The 21,223-nt window shown below is 34.9% G+C and overlaps 1 protein-coding gene across 3 annotated transcripts in view; it reads left to right on the forward strand.

Moving 5' to 3' along the window:
* Nucleotides 1-21,223, forward strand: part of LOC145660651 (serine/threonine-protein kinase VRK1-like) — a 133,657-nt gene that overhangs the window by 55,910 nt on the left and 56,524 nt on the right. The window contains exon 11 of one of the 3 annotated variants that reach the window (XM_081725960.1): nucleotides 4,272-4,368. The exons of 1 other annotated variant lie outside the window; for it this stretch is intronic. In XM_081725960.1, coding sequence (XP_081582086.1) covers nucleotides 4,272-4,323 — 52 coding nt within the window. In that variant the 3' untranslated portion in view covers nucleotides 4,324-4,368. The remainder of the gene's footprint in view (nucleotides 1-4,271; nucleotides 4,369-21,223) is intronic. One more of the 3 variants, XM_081725961.1, reaches the window with a different exon arrangement.

Below are 21,223 nucleotides of genomic sequence, written 5' to 3' on the forward strand. Positions count from 1 at the left end.
TAATACTCAAAACACATATATAAAGCAGAACTTCGTAGATTTAATTTAAGATAGTCGAAACAGCTAAAGTGTTAGGAATTTCTCATCGTTTATGGTAGAATGACAATTTAAAATTGTTGATTAGCAATCAAATATCGCCTTTATTCAGTCACAAATCAAGTGCATAGTTAAAATATTGGAAAGAAAATAATAATAATAATAATAAAAACTAGTGTTAAACTTTTGGAAAGTAGTTTTCAAGTTGTGGGAGGGCTACGGGAATAATCAGTATAGATTTCATAGTGGCTTAAAAAAATAGTGACTGAAAAACTTAACAAAGCAATAGATCAACGAAGTAAACTGAAGAAGGTAGTGCTGTGAAGGAAACATTCTTCCAAATATAAATAGACATGTGCATAATAAAAATGTGTTCATTTGAGTTGAAATAGTTGGTAGAATTATAGGATTCGTAACTGTCATTCTTCGTATAGTCAAGTGAATGAAATCAGTGAACACGGGAAGTAAATAAGTAAGATACATGATGATAAAAATAATGACAAGACTAAAGAAGGGAGATTTGGGGAATAATCATTGATGTGATATTAAACTAGGTGGTTGATTTTTTTTTAAATAGCTGATGGAAATTTATTATAATTATTTCTAAAAGTTATATAGATATACTATTTACTTCTATACAAATTAATTTTAGTAATAAGATTATTGTAGAAATACAGATAGTAATATGTTATTTTTTGGTGTAAGGCAAAGTTTTAAAAATGTTTTCTTCTTTAGTATATTCAGTGTTGTGATGCAAATTAATATCCCATCACACAGACGCAACAAAACTGCTACTGAGTAATAAAACTATACAATTTTCATATCAAGGTTTGTTTAGGAAACTTCAAATCATTCTACATGTACTCTATTCTCTCCATAGCAATAGAAACAAAAAGCTTGTGACTTAGATTCTCCAGTTTTTGTGTAAATGAAGCCAGAAGAGATTATTAATAGTATATAGTAGTACGTGTTGCATTACTAGTGCAAATTTACGTTGTATTCTGTAACGTGAGTTCCGTATTTTTATCTTGCTAAATCAGAGTAAACATTTTGTGCCATTCATTTTATTTTATTTTATTTTATTTTATTTTATTTTACTTATTAAATTGAAATTATGTCAAACTGGTAAAGACTGAACAATCTGAACAATACTGATCAGTGCTTTTCACAATGAACAGCATTATTGCAGGTGCCGAATTCAATAAAATCATTGTTCTTCCATATGTTTGATGTTTACTTAATATTATCTTTTTGCTCTAAAGGTATGTAATTCATTTTATTTTCATTGTTGTCCGTTCAGCATTTTGATTTTTATAGGAATTGATAGCTTGGAATATGTGTGTGTTCATATCTTTCGTGAAATAATGACTTCATTAAATCTCAGGTGTGCTTTTGTTGCAGGAAACACATTCGAGCTTCAGACATTTTTATGTAATTATTGAAATAATTTAATTTAGAACTTTCCTTAGTTGTTTTAAATTACGTAAGGAACATTCGTATGAAGACTTCATATATATTTACTTCTAAGTAGACTAATACGTTACGGGAGCTGTTTCTATTAATGCAAGTCTCTGTCTTCAAATTAGGAATCCTAATATTGTTAACTAATTTGATACATTCCTAACTGACTAAATACGAAGATATGTGTGGAATAATTAAAATTGAATACTGTAGTTTTATTGTTCATCTGTACCTAGTGACAAATCAAGAAATCTGAAGTTGAACAGAAACAGCAGAATCTTGGACTAATTCGTATATACTGTAGGTGTATAGTGACTTAGATATTATCTTAATTGCAGCAAAAAGTAACTTCGAATTTGAGGAAGATTATATTTCAGGCATTGATACAATGCATGATGTTTCTATTTGATCAGGAAAATTTTTGTTTAGAGATGCATGCAGAAAAATTCAGCGGAATAAAACAGTATTGTGTAAATATTATTGATTTTTTTATTCCAAGGTAAAGCTTTCATATTTCCTTCAGTTGCTTTGTATTACAAGACAGTGTGGGATATAAACACAGTTTTCCCATAGATCTATACATTTTCCTGTTTGTCAGCAGGGAGTTATGTAAATGGACTGCTGTTAGTATAAAGTATAATAATTATCCTTTTATTATCCGAATAATTAGTAATGATTTTGAAACTTCTCAATGTGACAATCTTCTATAATGTGATAGATTTGCAGATACTAAGATGTATAATTGTATTTTTCAAGTTTAGAAGGGACATGTATAACTGCCCAAACAAGTGCTTACAGCGTAGCGCGAGTTGGAAGAAATTTTGTAATTTCTAATATTTTTTCTTTCCTAGCATATTAACAATAGTAAGTCGCCTTAGGTTTGGAAGCTTTCGTAAACGTCATTGTGATAGAATATTGTTTATTTATCACATACGTCGATTTATTTTCAGTAGTTTTTTCATATTGTATGGATATATATTTTTCTTTACTTTTTTTTTTTTTCTAAAGTAAGGAGCTGATAACGCAGTTCATCATAAAGATTCTGCCTATTTTATATTTAGAAGTCAGTTATGGAGTTTACTCTGAAGTGCCATAATATTAATGTAATTTTCTTGTCTCCCGTTCTCTCGCTCTTGTTCCTTCTGTTTCGTAGCCACGTAGTGATTTCCAATGAATGCTACTTAAGTCCTAATGAAACATGAATCATTATGCTTAAAATTAATATAAATGAAGTAGAATGGTTGAAGTGATTGGCATAAAATGTTTGCTTACAATCGAAAGTAATAAGAATATTAAACTATATGTGAACGAATATATAATATTGAATAATACAAAGTGAACACTTAGATTCACGTGCTTTATGATGATCCTATCAATTGAAGTTTTGAAAAATATATATATTAACTTCTGCTGTTGCAGCCATTATGGATTTTAGATACTAACTATTAGAACTAAGTATTTACCGAAAAAATTTATACTGAAAATTAAGTTCGTGTTAATCTGAATTCAAACAAAAGCTTCATAGTATGTTCTACAAATTTTATCGTTAGCTCAGGCATTCGCATCATGTTTGTATAATGATATTTATGACTTAGAGAAGCCATTAAAATCTACCGTAAATGCGGTGATAACTAAAGTACTGATTTTGTTTTTAAAAAAAAGGTAACAAACAAATATAACGTAAACTGTTACGGTCTTACAACAGTAAGATTTTCCTTTATTTCTTCTCTATTCGTTTGCCTTTTGCGTGTTCGGGATTTCAAGAAGAGACAAGAATTGTAATGTTTACTCAATTATCAGTGAAAATATAATAAAGTTCTTGCATCTATAACTTGATAATAAGATCCAAATTGCAGTGAATTACGTAAATTGCTGGTTAGCAGAAAAGGAGCTCTGTTAACGAAATTAATTTTCTGTGTAAAATAAAAGGCAATAGGTAAGTAGTAAGGAAAAAGTCGAAAGAAGGAAAAACATATTTGCCTTCGTTTACGAGTTAAAGTAATTGGGCATCGTAAAACAAAGTAAACCAGTCGGTTCCTGCTCATATCCATGGAAGTGAGTTTATATGAAAATTATGCAAACATTGATAAACACTACATCTTCCCGTTAAATTATTTGGTGTTGAATTTGTGGAACAGTGTTAGACGAAAGTGCAATTGTAACATCAGTGTATAGTGAGTTTAAGAACTGAACTTTTTTCTGCAATATAACATGTGTTAAACTGAAATGTTTCAAGAAACTGCGGCCAGTGGACTTCGTCAGTTCAGGATGTCACTTAAATGTTACGTTCGAAATATATATGTTAAGAGACTTTCTAAACTATTGTGTTAACTGAGTTCTGTTGATCGTGGCTAATTGTTAAGTTGCTGAATAGAAGTGTTTCTGAAGAGATGGTCCAAGATCCAGTTGTTACGGGAAGACACAAGAAAGAAGAAATACAGGGGAGAAAAAAAGAAGTGTTTGTAAAGAGACGATCCAAGACCAAGTTATCACGTGAAGACAGAAGAAAATTGAAGGAAGAAATTGCAACATTACACATGTAAAGCTTGTGTGTTTTCTTAACATCATAGTAGTCTTTCTCCGCTGCATACTGCGTATCGGGTGTGCGTTTGCTAATTTTCTGTTATAATTTAGTCGATAGGTTTCACGGTGTTGGGGAGTTTTATTTTTGTTAAAATGTTCTGCTGCTACTCAAGTATCTGAAAGAATACAAACTACTAGATAGGCGAATGTTTTATAACACATTATTTGAAGTGGATATTGCTTGATTTTAGCAGCCGTATCCATGGATGTCATAACAGGTTGATGTGGAATATGCGACTGTGAGTGCTGCACGAAGGAATATAGAAGAGCTCCAAGGAAATAGTAAAGGTAAGGACTAAACATTTTAATTACTGTTTGTAGTGTGTGTAGTGTAGTGTATATAATGTGTTCGTTAATTGTTATTTTACAATCATTGAGATTAATTTTTAATAAATTTATATGCCAAATATCGGTCTGTCCCAGTTGTACTTCAAGCGCATATAGAATACTGTGCTAAAGACAGAGGCATAGTTTTTCGTATCAAAGTTCTTTTTACCTTTAACTTGTAACTTGTATATCTATTCTGATTTTGACAAGATGGTTTCACATCATAAAACTTCATCATTATATTCTATGAATACATTAGAGTGTAAGGAAACTATATCTGTCTGATTTATTACACTCAATCTGGAAGTGGGGATACCTCTATGCTCAAAACATTCGCGAATACTTGTACACATAACACTATTTATATGTGTATAATATACATCTTACTTTTTTCGGAAAACTTCTCCAAAGATGGACCATTCTGTACAAAAGTATTTGGTCAGTGTTCAGCTATTTCCAATGTGCGGCTTCAGATATTTCCAATTAAATATAGATACAATGATTGTGCCCATGTCACGATTTCCAGGAAGACCTTTGTTTATCGATATGGATGATGGAGAGCATTGCTGTGGTAGAAGTTGTGAGCTCTAAGAGATTATTCTTAGAATCATAATTTGATGCATTTTCATAATAGGTGTGGTGTCCATAGCTCCAATCAAAACTCAGTCAGTCAGACAGTTCTGAAAGTAGAGCTGCTTATAATATGATATGATCATCTCTTGGTTCTCGTTATATTTGGATATGATAAGTATTTGAAATGTTACAATCTTTTGCTACTTCCAAAGTAACTTTTAAGATTTTGTTAAAACGAAAAAAATAATTTCCGAGTCCTGAAATTCTCCAGCGTATTTTTCCACTTCATCGCTTCCTAGAATATGCTCACATTTCTGTTCTTCGAAGTAAACTAAAAAAGGGCAAGAAATAATAAGTGTCATCCGTACACTCTTTTACAAACATTGTTGATGTAGTGACTTCTGATCTTACTCAAAGCATATATTCTTTTGATTATGACTTCCAAATACAATTTGAATATTGCAGTAGATATATATTATTATTATTAGCAAATACCTTGTTATTTCCGAATGGAACTTCAATCTATAATCCCCGCAAATATATTTAACTGCACTTTCGTTCTTCTTGGAAATAGTTATTCCGAATGAAAACAATGGGGCCAGACACCACATAATTAGAACAAGCACATTAAATTTTCATGAAATTCTATGGACTGTAATTTGTAATATAAAAAGTTCTGCGCAGAAGTAAATCATGACCTTACGGAAAGTTACTAATTCAATATAAAATAATAGTGATGCGTGCAGCTAATTCTTTATCGGCATACTTGTTTATAATTATCGTTTACATATTATAGTATAAATTAACCTATAATTTTCTTTCATTAAATTTCTATCATACTACTGATTACAGATTTTAAAATATTATTGAACACTATTATTGAAGTCAATTATGCATATCTTACTTAGAGTTTACCAATGAATGGTTTGTTTTCATTTTATGTCTTTACTTCCGGTCAAATACATTGACTTAACTTCTTAATGTTACACCATAATCAGTTATGAGATTCATTTTCAATTTTTTTGAATCTTTCAAGCATTACATAATCCTATTTTGAAGTTTGATTTCTGCCAGTTTATCTTTTACGCAATTTCTTTAGAAGAAAAGAAGAAAAAAGGTCACAATATCTCGTGGCCGAAACTATTATTTGAAGCATTAATAGGGAAGTGATATATTCTGTCTTTTGTTTATAGAGTAATCTATAAAAAAGAAATACGTACTTTCAGTGTTATACATTTTTTATTTATGAATATATTTTATTTTAGTATGGATGTACATGTATTTCGCAAAGCAAATTACATGTCACTTGTAATCGAAAGGGGGGATGTTATTAAAATTCACGTTTCTTGTTTTATATTCGATATTCAGTAGATTTTGTTCTTACTTAAAGGAAGGCTACGCAAATGTAACGTCCCGATTTGATCAAACCTATAAAATAAATTGAACATAGCATTGATATATATTCTATATCGACAAACATAAACATTTAGACGGTGAATTACATACATAAGATTGGGACAGACTTAAACGTTCTAAAAATATATTTAGAGCAAAGTCAATTTAGTACAAAATTTCTTGACATCGCAAGCTGTTCTATACGCAGCGACCAATCGAAGCTTAAGAATCGCATAACATTATACGAATGGTATATATGTTCGGAGGACTAGAAATGAACGCGTTATTACATTGTTTCCAAAATTTAGAAATAATTCAAATAGTGGATTCATGTCAATACGAATGATAAGAAACATTATAGTAGGATATATAATCCTGTAGTATTAAGTAACAACAAACTTTGTATTATCGTATGGTGTGAAAACTTCGGAAATCAGACGTTAACATTTTCATTTTCCATGTACAATAATGTTTTATAAAATCGTAAGATCAGAAGAAATGCATCTGAACGAAATAGAAATCAGCATACCTTAAAAGCAAATACTAAGTGCATCCTTCAACAATATATTGTGACGACTTAATTGCAGCGTTAAATGTATTGTTTCAGTTTAATTATTTGAAAAGGAATAGGACTCTAAACATGTAAGTGCTGTGGTATTTATTATCAAGACAAGGGGAGTAACCATTTTTGGCATTTGATATTCATGTTGGCAAAGAAAAAGTCTTACCTTGATAGTCTCACACGTTCTTGAATTTAAAATGCAAGTAAGAAGTCTTTATTTATTCCAAAAAAATCCTGGCTCAAGATACAGACCACCAAAGATAGCACCTCGTGTACCATTTCTTACGTTCGAATTTCAGCAGAGTATTAAAATGCTTTCTCTGGCACAGTTCAAGATATTTTTCTGTTTTTAGTTTTATTTGAATGATAAATAATTTACCGATTAAAATGATATACTGCATTTGGAAATATGTGTCCAAGTTCCTGTACTGTAGCCGTTTTTGTTTTGTTGTGTTTAACATACAGTACTACATGCTCCGATAAGAACTTAAGCTTTTGAAGCTTTTGAATTGAACATGATTTATAAACAATTGACAGTTTCCGTTACCACATATTCATCTCATAAAATCAAAATCTAGTCTTATTTGACATGGCATTTTAATTCTATATAAAGATAAGTAACAGACACAGCTTCTAAACATGTCAAAGCTTCCAAAATTTATATGTGCAAGTTCAAAATATGTTACAGGTTCCAAAGCATACGACCTCTGTGTACTCTACTTAGAACTGAAATTACCCTTTCAATAAACTAAAAATATGTTCAACTGCGTCAGTATCTTCCTTTGATATGGAGTGATGGCTTCCTGTTGAAGCAATAGAAACTGGGGTACCCATAATCTTTTAAAACATTATGAGTTGGAAGTAAGCTTTGGTGATGGTGTTGCCATCTTGCAGGTGGAAATCTATATCCAGCAGCCGGTCCATGAGGTAGCATAAAGTTAATTACAATTTCATTTAACTTATAACTGGTATCTATAACCTCGGCAAGCCATCAGTCAGAGTCATACAAACAGACTAAAAACATTCCCCTTTATAAGTTGTATCTGAATAATATTCTATCATTTCTGAGATCGTGGTTGAACAAGTGAAATTTCTTTATTCTTTCTCTTTAAAATACGTGGAATTTAAGTTCGTCCATCACTGAGTCCAGACGTGTAACTTTCAATTCCTTTTACAAGGGTAATTTGGTTGTACCATTCTTCTATTTTCTGGCGCCATAGTTCTTCAACTTCCTTTTTGGGTAATAGGATGAGGGCTGTTGATGTATATGACTTCAGAACTCTTATAAAATCCCAGATATTCTGAATTGCATCTGTACTTGGACTGGAAAGAGTATGTTTTATAGCGTAGTGCTTCAGCAGGCCCCTTACACCATCGCAAGGCTCCTTCTTATAATCAGCACTACTGTATACCCACTGAATTGGTACATGTGACTTCGTCAGTTCAAACAGTTCATAACGATTTTTGAATGGAAATAATGATCTTTTTTGTTTGTGATTGTAGTTGTTAAATAATTTTGCGTATTGCGAACATTGCATGTGTTATGTCCTTTGTCATCACTTAAATTACTGCAACACGTATGACCTTATTTTAAAAATATTGATTTCTCTAAAAATTGAACCTTGTACTTCTTATGCCAGAATCATATAAAAGTTCTCAGCAAAATACATTGAAACATAATTTTTCAGCCTCTACATGTCCCTCCCTTCTGCAATGTGTTATTTCAATTTCTTCAGATGTTGGTCTGCTACTGTTTTCACTGTCCATTTCCCAAGTTCGTCAATGAAGGTACCAATGGCAACAGTTTTCTTAATAAGTTTATTTTCCTCGCATATTGCATATATAACCTCAGAAGAACCATCAGCTATGTTTTCCAGACCAAGTGTCTTCCCTCTCTAAGGCAGTCCACATTCCTGAAACAAACATGTCTTTCGTTGTATATCACAGATTACTAAGAACTTAACACGTCCAACGAAGATATGTCATGTCTTCAAGTAAGTTCTTTACAGTTATGTGAGATACCCATCTAATGGAACCACCTGCTTGGATCGTTGTGAATAAAATTTTAAGCTTCTGATGTGGAATACTGAATGTTCCTTCTTATATATAACGAAAGTTTCTTTAATACTGCGGTCATGTACCTTTTCACTTTCACCACTCTTTCTTCTGCAACTCTTAGGGCAATAATGCCTTTTTTGTTAAGAGTTCTGGTGAGAACAGTACCATTTATCTTCCAGAAAAAAAAAAGAAAAAAAAAAATGACCGTGCAATTTGAACATGTGCTTCATTCACAGGATTATCCTAATAGGGATCCAATTTTCCAAACACTCCTGTTGCAGACCTTACAATTCTTGTTTTGTTCACCATGTATTTTGTTGCAGATGGAATGTGGTGCAAAATTTGTACCTTTGAAAGGGACTGCTATAATTATTAGAAATTGTACTCTTTCATTGTAGGATTTACGCTAGCCAACATCTGAATTGATGTTTGATAGAAACTCCCGGCAAGTTGCACAAACTTCTTTTGGTTCATTTTCCTCTAAAGATGGAGTTTCTACTTAGAAGAGTTTGCTCAGTTTTGATTTGGTTACGCCCCCACAGCTACAGTAATTTTGCTGAGCTTTCCTGATACATGTAGCTTACGACTTGGCTTAGCTGACCATGGTTTCGTAACAGGACTAACGCCAATCTCCAGAGTTGACTGACTCAGGGAATGTAATTCTTAAATTATTTTCCTGCAGGTACAAAATCATCATCTGCGCTATGAGAAACTTTTTGTTTAGTTAATGTCGTTGATATTCTGTCAAAGCATTTAGAACACAAAAAGTCATCACTGGAAACATATCGACTTTGAAACAGTCTTGAAATGAGCATTCTTATTCCCAATCTGGAAGAAAAGAAAGAAAAAAAAAAGTTGCTTGCTAATCTTATATATCTTTTGATATGCAAATAGTATGCATACTTTATGAATATTCAAATAATAGTCAGCATACTTCACTCTCCTGTGCCCCAGTCAGAAAACATTTTAAACTCAGTCTTTTCTACAAAACACTTTACAACTCAGTCAGCAGGATCCTCACAAAAGCTTATGCAGGTGTTGAACCACAGATTTGGTGAATTAGTTTCTTTATTTTCCTGTTGACATCTGAACTGTCACGTGTTCTCCCTTTTATACGCTAGGCCAAACACAGAATTATCTGGATGGTTCCAGAATGTTGTACAAAGTTTCTGACACATTCTAGAATAATTTGGAAGGTTTTATGTAAAGAAAATCCAGAAGATCCGAAAACATTTCACCAGTTCCAGCCTTGTTTAGTTTATCATTTTTATTCCATCACATAGAGCACATTGGTCCAAGAACTCGTAATTCCTCTACAAAACCATTATATAAAATGCCAGAACCAAAGTGGCGTGTTCTTTTCATTATATGTAGTATCCTTAGAGATACAACTCCTGTATAATTCTCAGAACTTTTGTGATTGGCATTTTTTAATATATATATATATATAATATTTGATTTATAAAAAATCCTACAGTATTATAATTTAAACACACATTCCGAAACGGAGGATATAATTTGAATAAGTTTAAATAATTATCTTTCAAATAAAACAAAAAGCAATAAATTAACTTAAGTCGTACCAGAGATAGAACATTTTACTATTTTGCCGAAAAGCACGCGCGAAAAATGGTGTCAAGGCGTCACCTGTGGCTACCTATATATCTTGCTAGGAATGTTTCTGGACATCAAAAGAAAATTGGGTTTCTTACTTTGTCGTGAATTTTAACATTGTTAAATTCAATAATATCTGAGACTACCTAAGTAAACCTACTGCCTAAACTGATATAAACTATTGCTGTTAGATTTGAGCATTAATATGTATATAAAGCAATTTAGTTATTGGGCCATTAATATTAGTAGCTTTAAGACTGTTTTAATCCATAATGTACAACGGGACAAAATTTGAGAGCAACAATTAGTTCATTAGTTTCAAGAAATTGTTCTTCCATAAAAAAAATATATGAATATATGTCTGCATAATTAATTTTATATAGATAGTACATATAAATCTCTAAGATGTGGGCGAATGGACTGTGATGATAATTGGTGTGCTGGGAAATAAGTTCAGTGTTTTCAAACATATAATGCAGATATGCTTTTTATTTACGTTAAAAATGGCCCTACTTGTCGAAAGTGTAGGTGTTTATCGATGATATCTGGTCTGCAGTGTTGTAAATGCGGCTAAAAATATTAAATATAAAAGTCAACGCATATGAGGTATTTATTTATTTGTTAATTTTAAAACTCATCGCGGAAATTATTTCCTACATAATTACTTTTAATTCACGTTTATTTTTGGAATCAACTAGGGAAGTATACATATATCTTGGAAATATGAGCAATGAATTTCTGGCGATATTCTACTTTATGTGATAATGTTATTATTTTATTATATGATGTCCTGGATTAGATACCTTCAATTCATGTTTAATGGAAATTCAGGTAAATAAAAGTTATATCAATGGACAGATTCTCAGGTTGTTAGTGTTTGGTAAAACTGTAGCGTACTTTACACAGTTAACTACTAAGGAAATTATCTGCTAGTGAAGACAGAAGAGTGTTGTATGTCTTTGATTTTCACATCAACTACTCTTGTGTCGTTGCGTAACAATTTTCAAAGAAAATGCGATGAAAATCAAGAAATGGACACACAATTCGTAAGTGGTGTTTCAACTTCAAGAAAGAAGTTGCATTTGTAAGTAAAAGCCATTTGGCGGTCTACGAGTAAGCATTCAAACAGTGGATCGTGTCCGTACAACTTCCACACGAAGTTTACAGAAATCCATCGTCAGAGGCGGCAAAAATTGGACATCCCGCAACCGATTGTGTAGAAGAACGTGGCAGAAATTCTCAATTTTATCTCTAGAAATGCAATTATTGCAAGATCCAAAATTGGCCGATAAAGTGAAGCAATTTTCTTTCCTCAAAAGTAAAAGTATTATGCAGATTAATAGGTAGATAGAACCATTAGTGTAGTGATGAGTCCAGTTGTTATCCTTTGGTAGAGTGAACAACCATAATGTTTCGGTGTGGGACGTCGACGAGGAGCATGTGCATGACTGTCTCTAGAGAAACATGTTTTGCACTATACGAGGGTCACTACGAAAGTTTTGAGATACGCATTGTTGTGGCACAGTATTTGAATTCCAACAATTGCGTTCGGTAGTGGTATCTAGAGCGAAGAAGCGAAGCAAGTTTCAACTCGCCTCGCTTATCGGCGTGACCGTATCGCCTTCACTTGTTTGTTGATGTGAGCAGTATTCGGCTGTCTAGAATGGAGCTCGAAAGGGAACATTTTCGGGCAATGATGCTTTACGATTTCAAAAGTGGTTTGAACGAGACAAAGCCTTGACCGTTTACAGGGGGCATTTGGGGACCTTGCTCCTTCCTGTGCTACAATTTTTCGGTGGTTTGGTGAAATCAAAAGAGGCCGGACATCGCTTAAAGATGAAGAGAGAGCTGGACGTCCGGCAGCTGCTGTGTCAGATGAAAACATTGCCGCTGTGGAACAAATGATCCGAGAGCATCCTCGAACAACTTTCAAGGACATTGAATCTACAGTGAACATTGGATCGCCAGCAGTAACAAAAATTCTTCATGATCATCTTCGGCTCAGGAATGTTTCATCTCGTTGGGTGCCTCACACTTTGACTAAACAGCAAAAGCGCATGCGTGTGGCATGGTGTGAAGAAATGCTTGCGAGATTTGATGGAGGCAATTCTCGACGCGTCTCTGACATTGTTACTGGTGATGAGACTTGAATCTATCAATTTGACCCTGAAAATAAACGCCAGTCTACAGTTTGGATCTTTCCAAACGAAAATCCACCCACGAAAGTGGATGGACCGCGAAGAGTGGGGAAGAAGATGGTCGCAACTTTCTTCTCCAAATCCGGCCATGTTGCAACTGTTCCACTTGAAGAACAAAGGACTGTTACTGCTCAGTGGTACACCACTGTTTGCCTAACAAAAGTGTTCCAGAAACTTCGGGAATGGCGTCCAAGAACTGGATTGCGTGGGATCCTGCTTCATCATGACAACGCGTCCGCATCCACGGCCAACATCACAATTCTGTTTTTAGAATTACGGAGGGCAAACTTATGACTCATCCGCCGTATAGCCCTGACCTGGCCCCGTGTGATTTTTTTCTGTTCCCCAGGATCAAAGATCCCATGCGTGGGAAGAGATTTTGCAGCCCTGGAAGCTGTAGTGGCTTACGAGAATGAACTTTCAACACTTGAAGAAAAAGACTTGCAACACTGCTTCCAAAAGTGGTTTTCGAGGATGCGAAAATGTGTACAGTGTAATGGTGAATACTTTGAGAAAATATAAGTGTTAAATTGATTTTAAGTATGTAAGTTATTCCACATCTCAAAACTTTCGTAAGGAAAGAATTACTTAATTTTGTAGATGGACATTTACGATTTCTTCTGTAACTGGAGAAGGATGTCTGCAGGTTTCGTCCTCCAAAAGACAGGACACGCCTGTTATCACAAAGAAGTCAGAAATTAGCTGAATATACGAATATCAAAGAGATGCGTTGGCTATGACGATCGTGCCGATAGTGAACTCATTCTTTGAACATCTTCCCCGGACATTACAGCCTGTGATTTTAGTCTCCGTTGTAGTGTTAAAGATGAAGAGTGTACAAGCCACCCTTACACACGCCATACATGATTTGCAAATATGTATCATAGAAGCCATTACTACAGTCGATGTGTATGCAGAAACTTAACTGGATTCGACTATTTCTGAGACCGGGAAAATCATTGTAATTCTGTGTATCACATTCTGTGATTCTATCACCTACGTACATTTTCAGCCATACTTAAGAGATAGGAGATAACTGCCACCAATACAACACTTCTTTTAATGGCTGTTTTTCTAACATAAGTAGAGTAGTCTTAATTCCTCTGGTAGTGTTATATGATCTTAAATTTTCCCATATGTGTACAGAATGTCCCACAGATTTTGATTGATATGTTGTTACAGAAATGATTGATCCTTAAAAAAAAAGGTAAATAAAATAAAACTAATTAGTAACGAAAGATGACAGCACTAGATCCAAAGCGAATACATTATGGGCCATTTTCCGTTATAATAACTTTGCTTTCTTGTCTAGAGTAGTAAACAACTACGTAATTGTTGTGCAATTGCGGTGCACTCGTGTTTAAAAATGACAAGCTTCGAACAGCAACCGGTAATGAAATATTTAGTGAAGAAGGGTATGAAAGCAATAAAAACACATAATGAAAAATAATCTGGGCGACTCGGCTTTTGTCATTTTCAACTATTATCAACTAAACATATTAATTTAAACGATCCGGTCACCAAACATGATTGAAAAGTGTGCTGTATGGTACTCTGGGATTGCTGATTACAAGTGATGATATTGCTCTGGCGATCTTAGAAGGACGAGTATTTTACCATTGGACTGAAGAATTTTGCATAAAGAAACTGTCTGCATGACTGCTTATACTCGACAAAAACAAATCAGAATGGAAATCTCATGAAAACTTTAAAAAGAGAGAGAAAAAAAAAATCAAATCCAATTGATTTCATACGTCGATTCATAGTCACCGATGAAATATGTTTGTATTTAATAATTACTACACTTATAAACGAGACAACAGGCAAAACAATCGTAATATCCTTATTCTACATATCCAAAGATCATGTAGTGAGACCAGGACCAGAATAAAGAAATAAAAATGACCATGTTCATCAAGAAAGTTTATCATCTGACATCACGTCAATGTTCGCCCTAAAGAGATGATGATGTAATGGGGAAAGTCAATTCATTGGACATGATTTGCTACTTGATCCACCCTATTCTCTATTTCTGGCTCTACCAGACGTTCACTTCCTGAAGTTGAAAGAAAAGTAGCTTCATGGACTCAAAGAACTTAGAGCATCAGTAAAGAAATATATTTTTCAGGCCTGGAGGAATTTGGTTTCTGTAATCGGAATCTAGACTTGAGAGCGTCGTTGGACCAACCAAACGTATTAGTGTCAAAGCAGACATATTTGAAAAATAAACACAGTTTTAGGAAGTAAATCAGTCAGGGTTTTATGTCATTCCGGGAACTTTTCTTTTGGCCTTCGTATTTATGAGAAAAAACTTATTCGTAGGCTTTTTAGAAGTCTTTACGGTTGTTCTATCCTTACACTGACAAAAACTATGCGATGAAAAATCATAAATACATATTATTTTGACCATTTAGACTTTGGAAGACTATTAACATAACATCTTATTGTTTCTTATGAACTTGTAAATTTCTCCAAAATTAAACAGAGCTGTAGTAAGATTATCTTTAGTTACGTCTATACGGAGATATACCCATTGCTCGATTTGTAATATTTGTTCAGAGTGGTCTGGACATATTTTGTTAATGTAATTTGTTTACCTGCCAGGTTGGGATACCAACACATATTCTTCAGGTAAATTGTACTTTCTGTATAACAGTAAAGGTTCAGGAAATATTTTTCTATCAAAAAGTTATTCTCTCTCATTCCATTTTATTTCTCATATTAAAGTGAGTTGCGGTTACTCGAAGACATATATATATATATATATATATATATATATATATATATATATATATATACAAAAATGCAGTGTGACTTAAAATAAATATAAGTTAAGTAGGCATGTTGTGGTTCCTTCGTTGTAGATCCCTACAACAACAAAACATTGTTTTCTACGGTTTTTGATCCAAAATTTGATCCATTTGGATTGAAGAATACAACCGCTCCTTTAGTAGTGGAAAGTACAAAAGTGGCTTCCAATATGAATAAGTAGTAAAAGAGTCGTACCGTCTATGAGATATCGATCGAGTAATAGAAGTAATTCAGTTTTTGCCCATATGAAGAGTAATTGAAATCCTAGCCGTTTCTAATATCTTGGATGAATTCAAAGGTTCATGCGTAATTCAACAATAAAACAGAACAGTCTCGTTTGAATGAACAGTTTCTTTCTACAACTATCTCCTAACGTTTCACAAGCTTGGGGATTCCATTTTCGTAGAAACAGGGTAAAACAGCATAAAAATACGTTCGTGTTGTAGTTTCTGCAGCTTCCGGGGAACAAATTTTATTCTACAGAGACCAGAGAAGGTGAAAACTGAATAAGCAAGACATAGAGTATACGGTGTGTGCCGAAAGATTTCACGTTGGAACTCTTGTAATCTTCGCAGAGTCGTTTGCATAGCTTGCGGTCGTGCTTTGTCATGATCGATGATAGTGTGTGTTGAATTGCCAAAACTTGACGTTTATTGTAAATTTTCATTGAGTTACACGAGTTACAGTACTTGTCTGCCATTATGTTGATCCACCTGGGAGAAGCTTAAAGATTCCATCATCATTGGACATAAATCCATTATTTATTTTTCCGTAATGAAACTGATTTGCCAGTCTTTAGTTTGTCGGTAGTCTTCTTATGTGTGATATTCCATTTAGGAACGCACAACGTCATTATCTATACTCAAAGACTGTCAAGATTGAGTTTGTAATTCGAAAACTGCTAAACTTTTTTTTTTCTTTTCTGAAATAAGAGGGATGTTCCAAATACACATCGTATTTTTTCTTCTTTTTCAGTTGTAACACTCCTTTCCAAAACTCGTATACTACATCTCAAAAGTTTTTGAATTGTCCGGATTTTTATGAGCATCTGCTGCGAGTCTATTATTTGGCAAGACAACTTTGCTGCTGTGTATCAGAGCTACTCTTGTCTAAAGCATAGAATTTGAATATGCTTGAATTGAGATCTGAGAAATATTGCAGATAATATGTCTAATTATAATTCCTAAAATGGAAACAAGAAATGACAATTTGATGTAGCATAGTATAAGCAAAAGTGTGAAAGATGAGGCAAAATATTAGTTTTGTTTGACAGTTATAGGGAGCCGTACAGTGCCAAAACTTCGAAAAGAGAATAAATTGTACCTGTTTTGTAGTTCTTATATGTAATTGATATGTTTAAAAAGCCAAAATACCATATTTTGAATAGTGTTTATAATGGCCTATATATGACCTGTGCTCAATTGTCACTCACAAGGAGACTTACGGAAGTGTCACTCTCCGATTTGAATGAAACTTTGCACACTTGTAGAATATCATAAAATAATCGACACGTATTTTTTTGTTTCGGAAATGGTGAAGATTTAAGGGTGGAAACCACCCTTTGAACGTTAGGGGTTGTCTTTAAGAATAGACCGACAACAATCATTTAATTTAGAAGAAAACATACTGCCAGGCGAAGGGGGGAAGGTTAGGACAGCTGATTCAGAATCTGACGTCAAAATTAGAAAAATCAAAATTGCGGATCCAATATAGTGATTACAATTACAAAGTGTCTTCTGGTTTGAAATTCTCTGCAGTTAGCCAAGAACAATTATAGTTGTCAGAGATTACCGCGAGGAGGTAACAGACCAATTTGAAATCCCTTTCTGTACTTCTTTTAATGGGATGCTTGATTAAAGTGAGTCTCTGCACTTCCCCCTATAACATTTACAGGGACACAAACAGTAGAAAGTGTGGCACAGTCAATAAATCTATGACTCATAGCTACACCATACAGTCTTTAATTCCTGAAAATAATGGTGTTATAACCGTTGTTAATTATTTTGCAGGAAAAGAATGGAACATTTGACCCTATAGTCCAAAACAACCTCTTTTAATCTGAAAATATTCTTGTGAAAGTATCATATTCGGGAAAACTAACATTAGGTCTTGTGATATCATTGTTTCAAGAGGTTTTTCTCACAATGTCTAATATAAAGTCAATTTTGTTATTAGATTCGTAGAATGGTCACAATTCATCAACTTTTCAACCTATTTTACGAACAAAAGAATACCTCAAAATAGAAACTTTCTGCACTAACAACTGGTAGGATTCAGCTCTTGGTGTGTTCGTCTTTAGGCCGTAGAAAAACTTCTTGATACATTTTGCTGATATTGTTCTCTACAACTATACCATAAATTTACATCTCCGTAATAATCAGTAATTTAGATCCGAATCACTGATTCATAATCAGTTTTCTTCTCCCAGATTTGCAAAGCTTATTAGATATGCGTGATGCAAAAACAGTTATTTGGAAGATGGTTGTGCTGCATTTTGCGATTTGCCACAGTTATTGTTGTAATAAGGTGAGCTTTGTGTAAACAATGTTTATGCATCACGCACTTTTTTACGAAATATCATTGCTGTGAAGCGTTTTCTCAACAAATAATTATAACAACTTGAGGATATATGAAGTTCTGACATAGTGAGAGGTGGGAAACTCACAATACATAAGCACCCCGAATAGGGAGAGTGCAGATACTCACTTTAATCAAGCATTCCGTTAAATTAAAGGGTTTCAAATCAATAGAAAGGAGTTTCAAATCAGTCTGCAACCTTCTCGTAATAACCCCTGCCAACTATAATTGTTCTTGGCTAACTGCCGAGAATTTCAAACCAGAAGACATTTTGTAATTGTAATCACTATATTGGATCCGCAATTTTGATTTTTCTAATTTTGACGTCAGATTCTGAATCAGCTGTCCTAACCTTTCCCCCCTTCGCCTGGCAGTATGTTTTCTTCTAAATTAAATGATTGTTGTCGGTCTATTCTTAAAGACAACCCCTAACGTTCAAAGGGTGGTTTCCACCCTTAAATCTTCACCATTGCCGAAACAAAAAAATACGTGTCGATTATTTTTAGATATTCTACAAGTGTGCAAAGTTTCATTCAAATCGGTCAGTGATACTTCCGTAAGTCTCCTTGTCAGTAGGAATATACATGTAGTGCTCGCCGTCCCTATTCCAACGAGCAACAATTGGGCATATGAAACAATCGTAAACACTTTTCACAATATATTTTTCATTTTAAAAACATGAACGTATAAACAAGTTGCAAAGGCAGAGTATGTAAACCTTGTTTTTCTTTCAAATTTCTCGGGGCGCGGTGGCTCAGTGGTAGAGCGTTCGCCTCCGGTGCTTGGGGTCCCTGGTTCGATCCCAGCTCGCGCTGTGTGGACTTTGTGGTGGACAAACACTGTGCTCGTGGGTTTTATCGGGGTTCTTCCGTTTCCTCCCACTTTCATGCCACCATTTCATTCATTTCTCATCATCACCGTCTCCTTAAGCGTATCCGGCATAACCGTGGGACGTAAAACTAAAAATTTAATTTCATATTTTTCTTTCAAATTTCTTTCACTGCATTGACCCCATACGTCTGTATCTTTCAAACAAAACTAGTGCTTCATCCTTCCACACATTTATTTATACTGTGCAAGAACTATTACAAATTGTCCTTTTGCATATCCATTTTGAAAATTATAATTAAGTAATATTCAATCTGCAACATTTCTTAGATCCCGAACTAGCTGTCGTCAAATTTCATGCTGTACACAGGAGTACGTCTGACACACTGGACCAAAGTTTTCGCGGGAAAATAGTAGGTCCATAGTAGGTGTTGACTCAAATTTGAGGTGTGAGAAAACTTTATAGAGAGGTACTCTATAACGTTTGCATTTTGGCAGTTCTCTCACGCACAAATCGACTTCATTCAGTTGTGTTTGCCACTGAAATCACTTATCATGCTCTACCTATCTAGCTGTATGCCACAAAACCATGAAATATTAGGTTGGTGAGCTGGTGCAGAACTCACTTCAGCAACACAACACAGAAACGGACTAAGGTCAAGTGCCTAACATCGGATACTGGATACGTCCAGCAAACAGGCTGAGATACTCAGACTGAGTCATGAGACCGTCGTTGTTGAACAACATTGTATGGAAATTCACAATGGAGAATACAGAATTGATTACATCAGATTACATTTGATTTTTCTTTACGACTGCAAATCGGAACAGTCTGTAAAAGTAAGTCACAAGAATCATTAAGAGTGCATTATGTCCAGGAATGACGAATAAACACACCATTCGCAGTTGGTTTATCAAATTTCGTTCCACTGACACAGCATTGCAAAATGACTCCCAAGGGCACCGAACATCTCATGTTTGAATTAGCTTCTCAGGAACACCGTGAATGTAAACCATCGAAAAAGTATTCGTGCTGTAAGGAGCATTCATTTAATTCGTAGTCATCCCGTGAAATGAATGGAACCCATGCGAAACGTCTAATGACATCTATACCGGCTTGTAGCGGGTTCTTTAAAGGTTCGATAGATGGCGGCACGGTGGTTATCGCGTTAACGGGAAAAGGAAAGTGGAGCTGCAAAGAGGGACAGTTGTGAGTCAGCGTCGTCCAAATGTACAGTAATGTGTTCTCAGTCGAAAAACAAAAGCTTGTTCGCGGAAAATGGAGGCCGATAAAATGGAGCAGCGTGCCGTTATACGGTTTCTTATCGCCGAAGGTGTCGGCGCACGGGCAATGCATAAACGAATGGTGGGGGTTTACGGACAGCATGCATTGCCACTGCCAGCACTCATCAAATGGCGCAAGCGGTTTGCAAAGAGTCGAAAGACGCTTAAAGAGGACGTTCGTCTGGGGCAACCCGTAGTGGCGAGGCCACAAATTACTGCGCGAGTGGACGAGATCATCCGCTAGAACTGGAGAACTACAGTGAAGGGTGGCGACGGAAGTGGCCATCAGTGTCGGATTGGCCCACTTAGTCACCCGCACGCTTCATTTTCGCAAGGTTTGTGCCCAATGGGTGCTACGCTAAAAAACGGAAAGAATGGAGGCGTGCCAGTCGCACCTGGACTAATTCGAAGCTGAAGGGGGACGGGGCATTCTTGGAGAAAATCATTACAGGGGACGAAACGTAGTGCCATCACTACGAGCTGGAAAGCAAACGCTAAAGTTCGCATTGGCGTCACTCTACCTCTCTTCCTCCAAATAAGTCCAAATCGATTCGAATCTTAGCGGGAAAGATCATGGCCTCTGTGTTCTTCGATATTCGAGGACTACTGCACACGGAATTTTTGGAGCAGGGACAGACAGTGAACGCCACCCGCTATGGATAGACGTTGCACAATCTTCGCAAGTCCATCAAGTCAAAACGTCCAGGGAAACTGTCGGCGGGTGTGATTTTACTACGACCAACGTAACGCAGTGGACTTTGACAAAGGTTCTCCGTCACCCGACCTCTCCCCTTGCGATTTTTACCTGTTTGGGGCGTTGAAAAAAGCTCTACGTGGACCCCGTTTCCATTCAGACGATGAGAACATACAGAAAGTGACGTAACTTCGCCGGCAGCCCAAGGCCTTCTACTAGAAA

The sequence above is a fragment of the Thermobia domestica genome, chromosome 9, assembly GCF_964235325.1.
Source record: "Thermobia domestica chromosome 9, izTheDome1.hap1.1, whole genome shotgun sequence".
NCBI lineage: Eukaryota > Metazoa > Arthropoda > Insecta > Zygentoma > Lepismatidae > Thermobia > Thermobia domestica.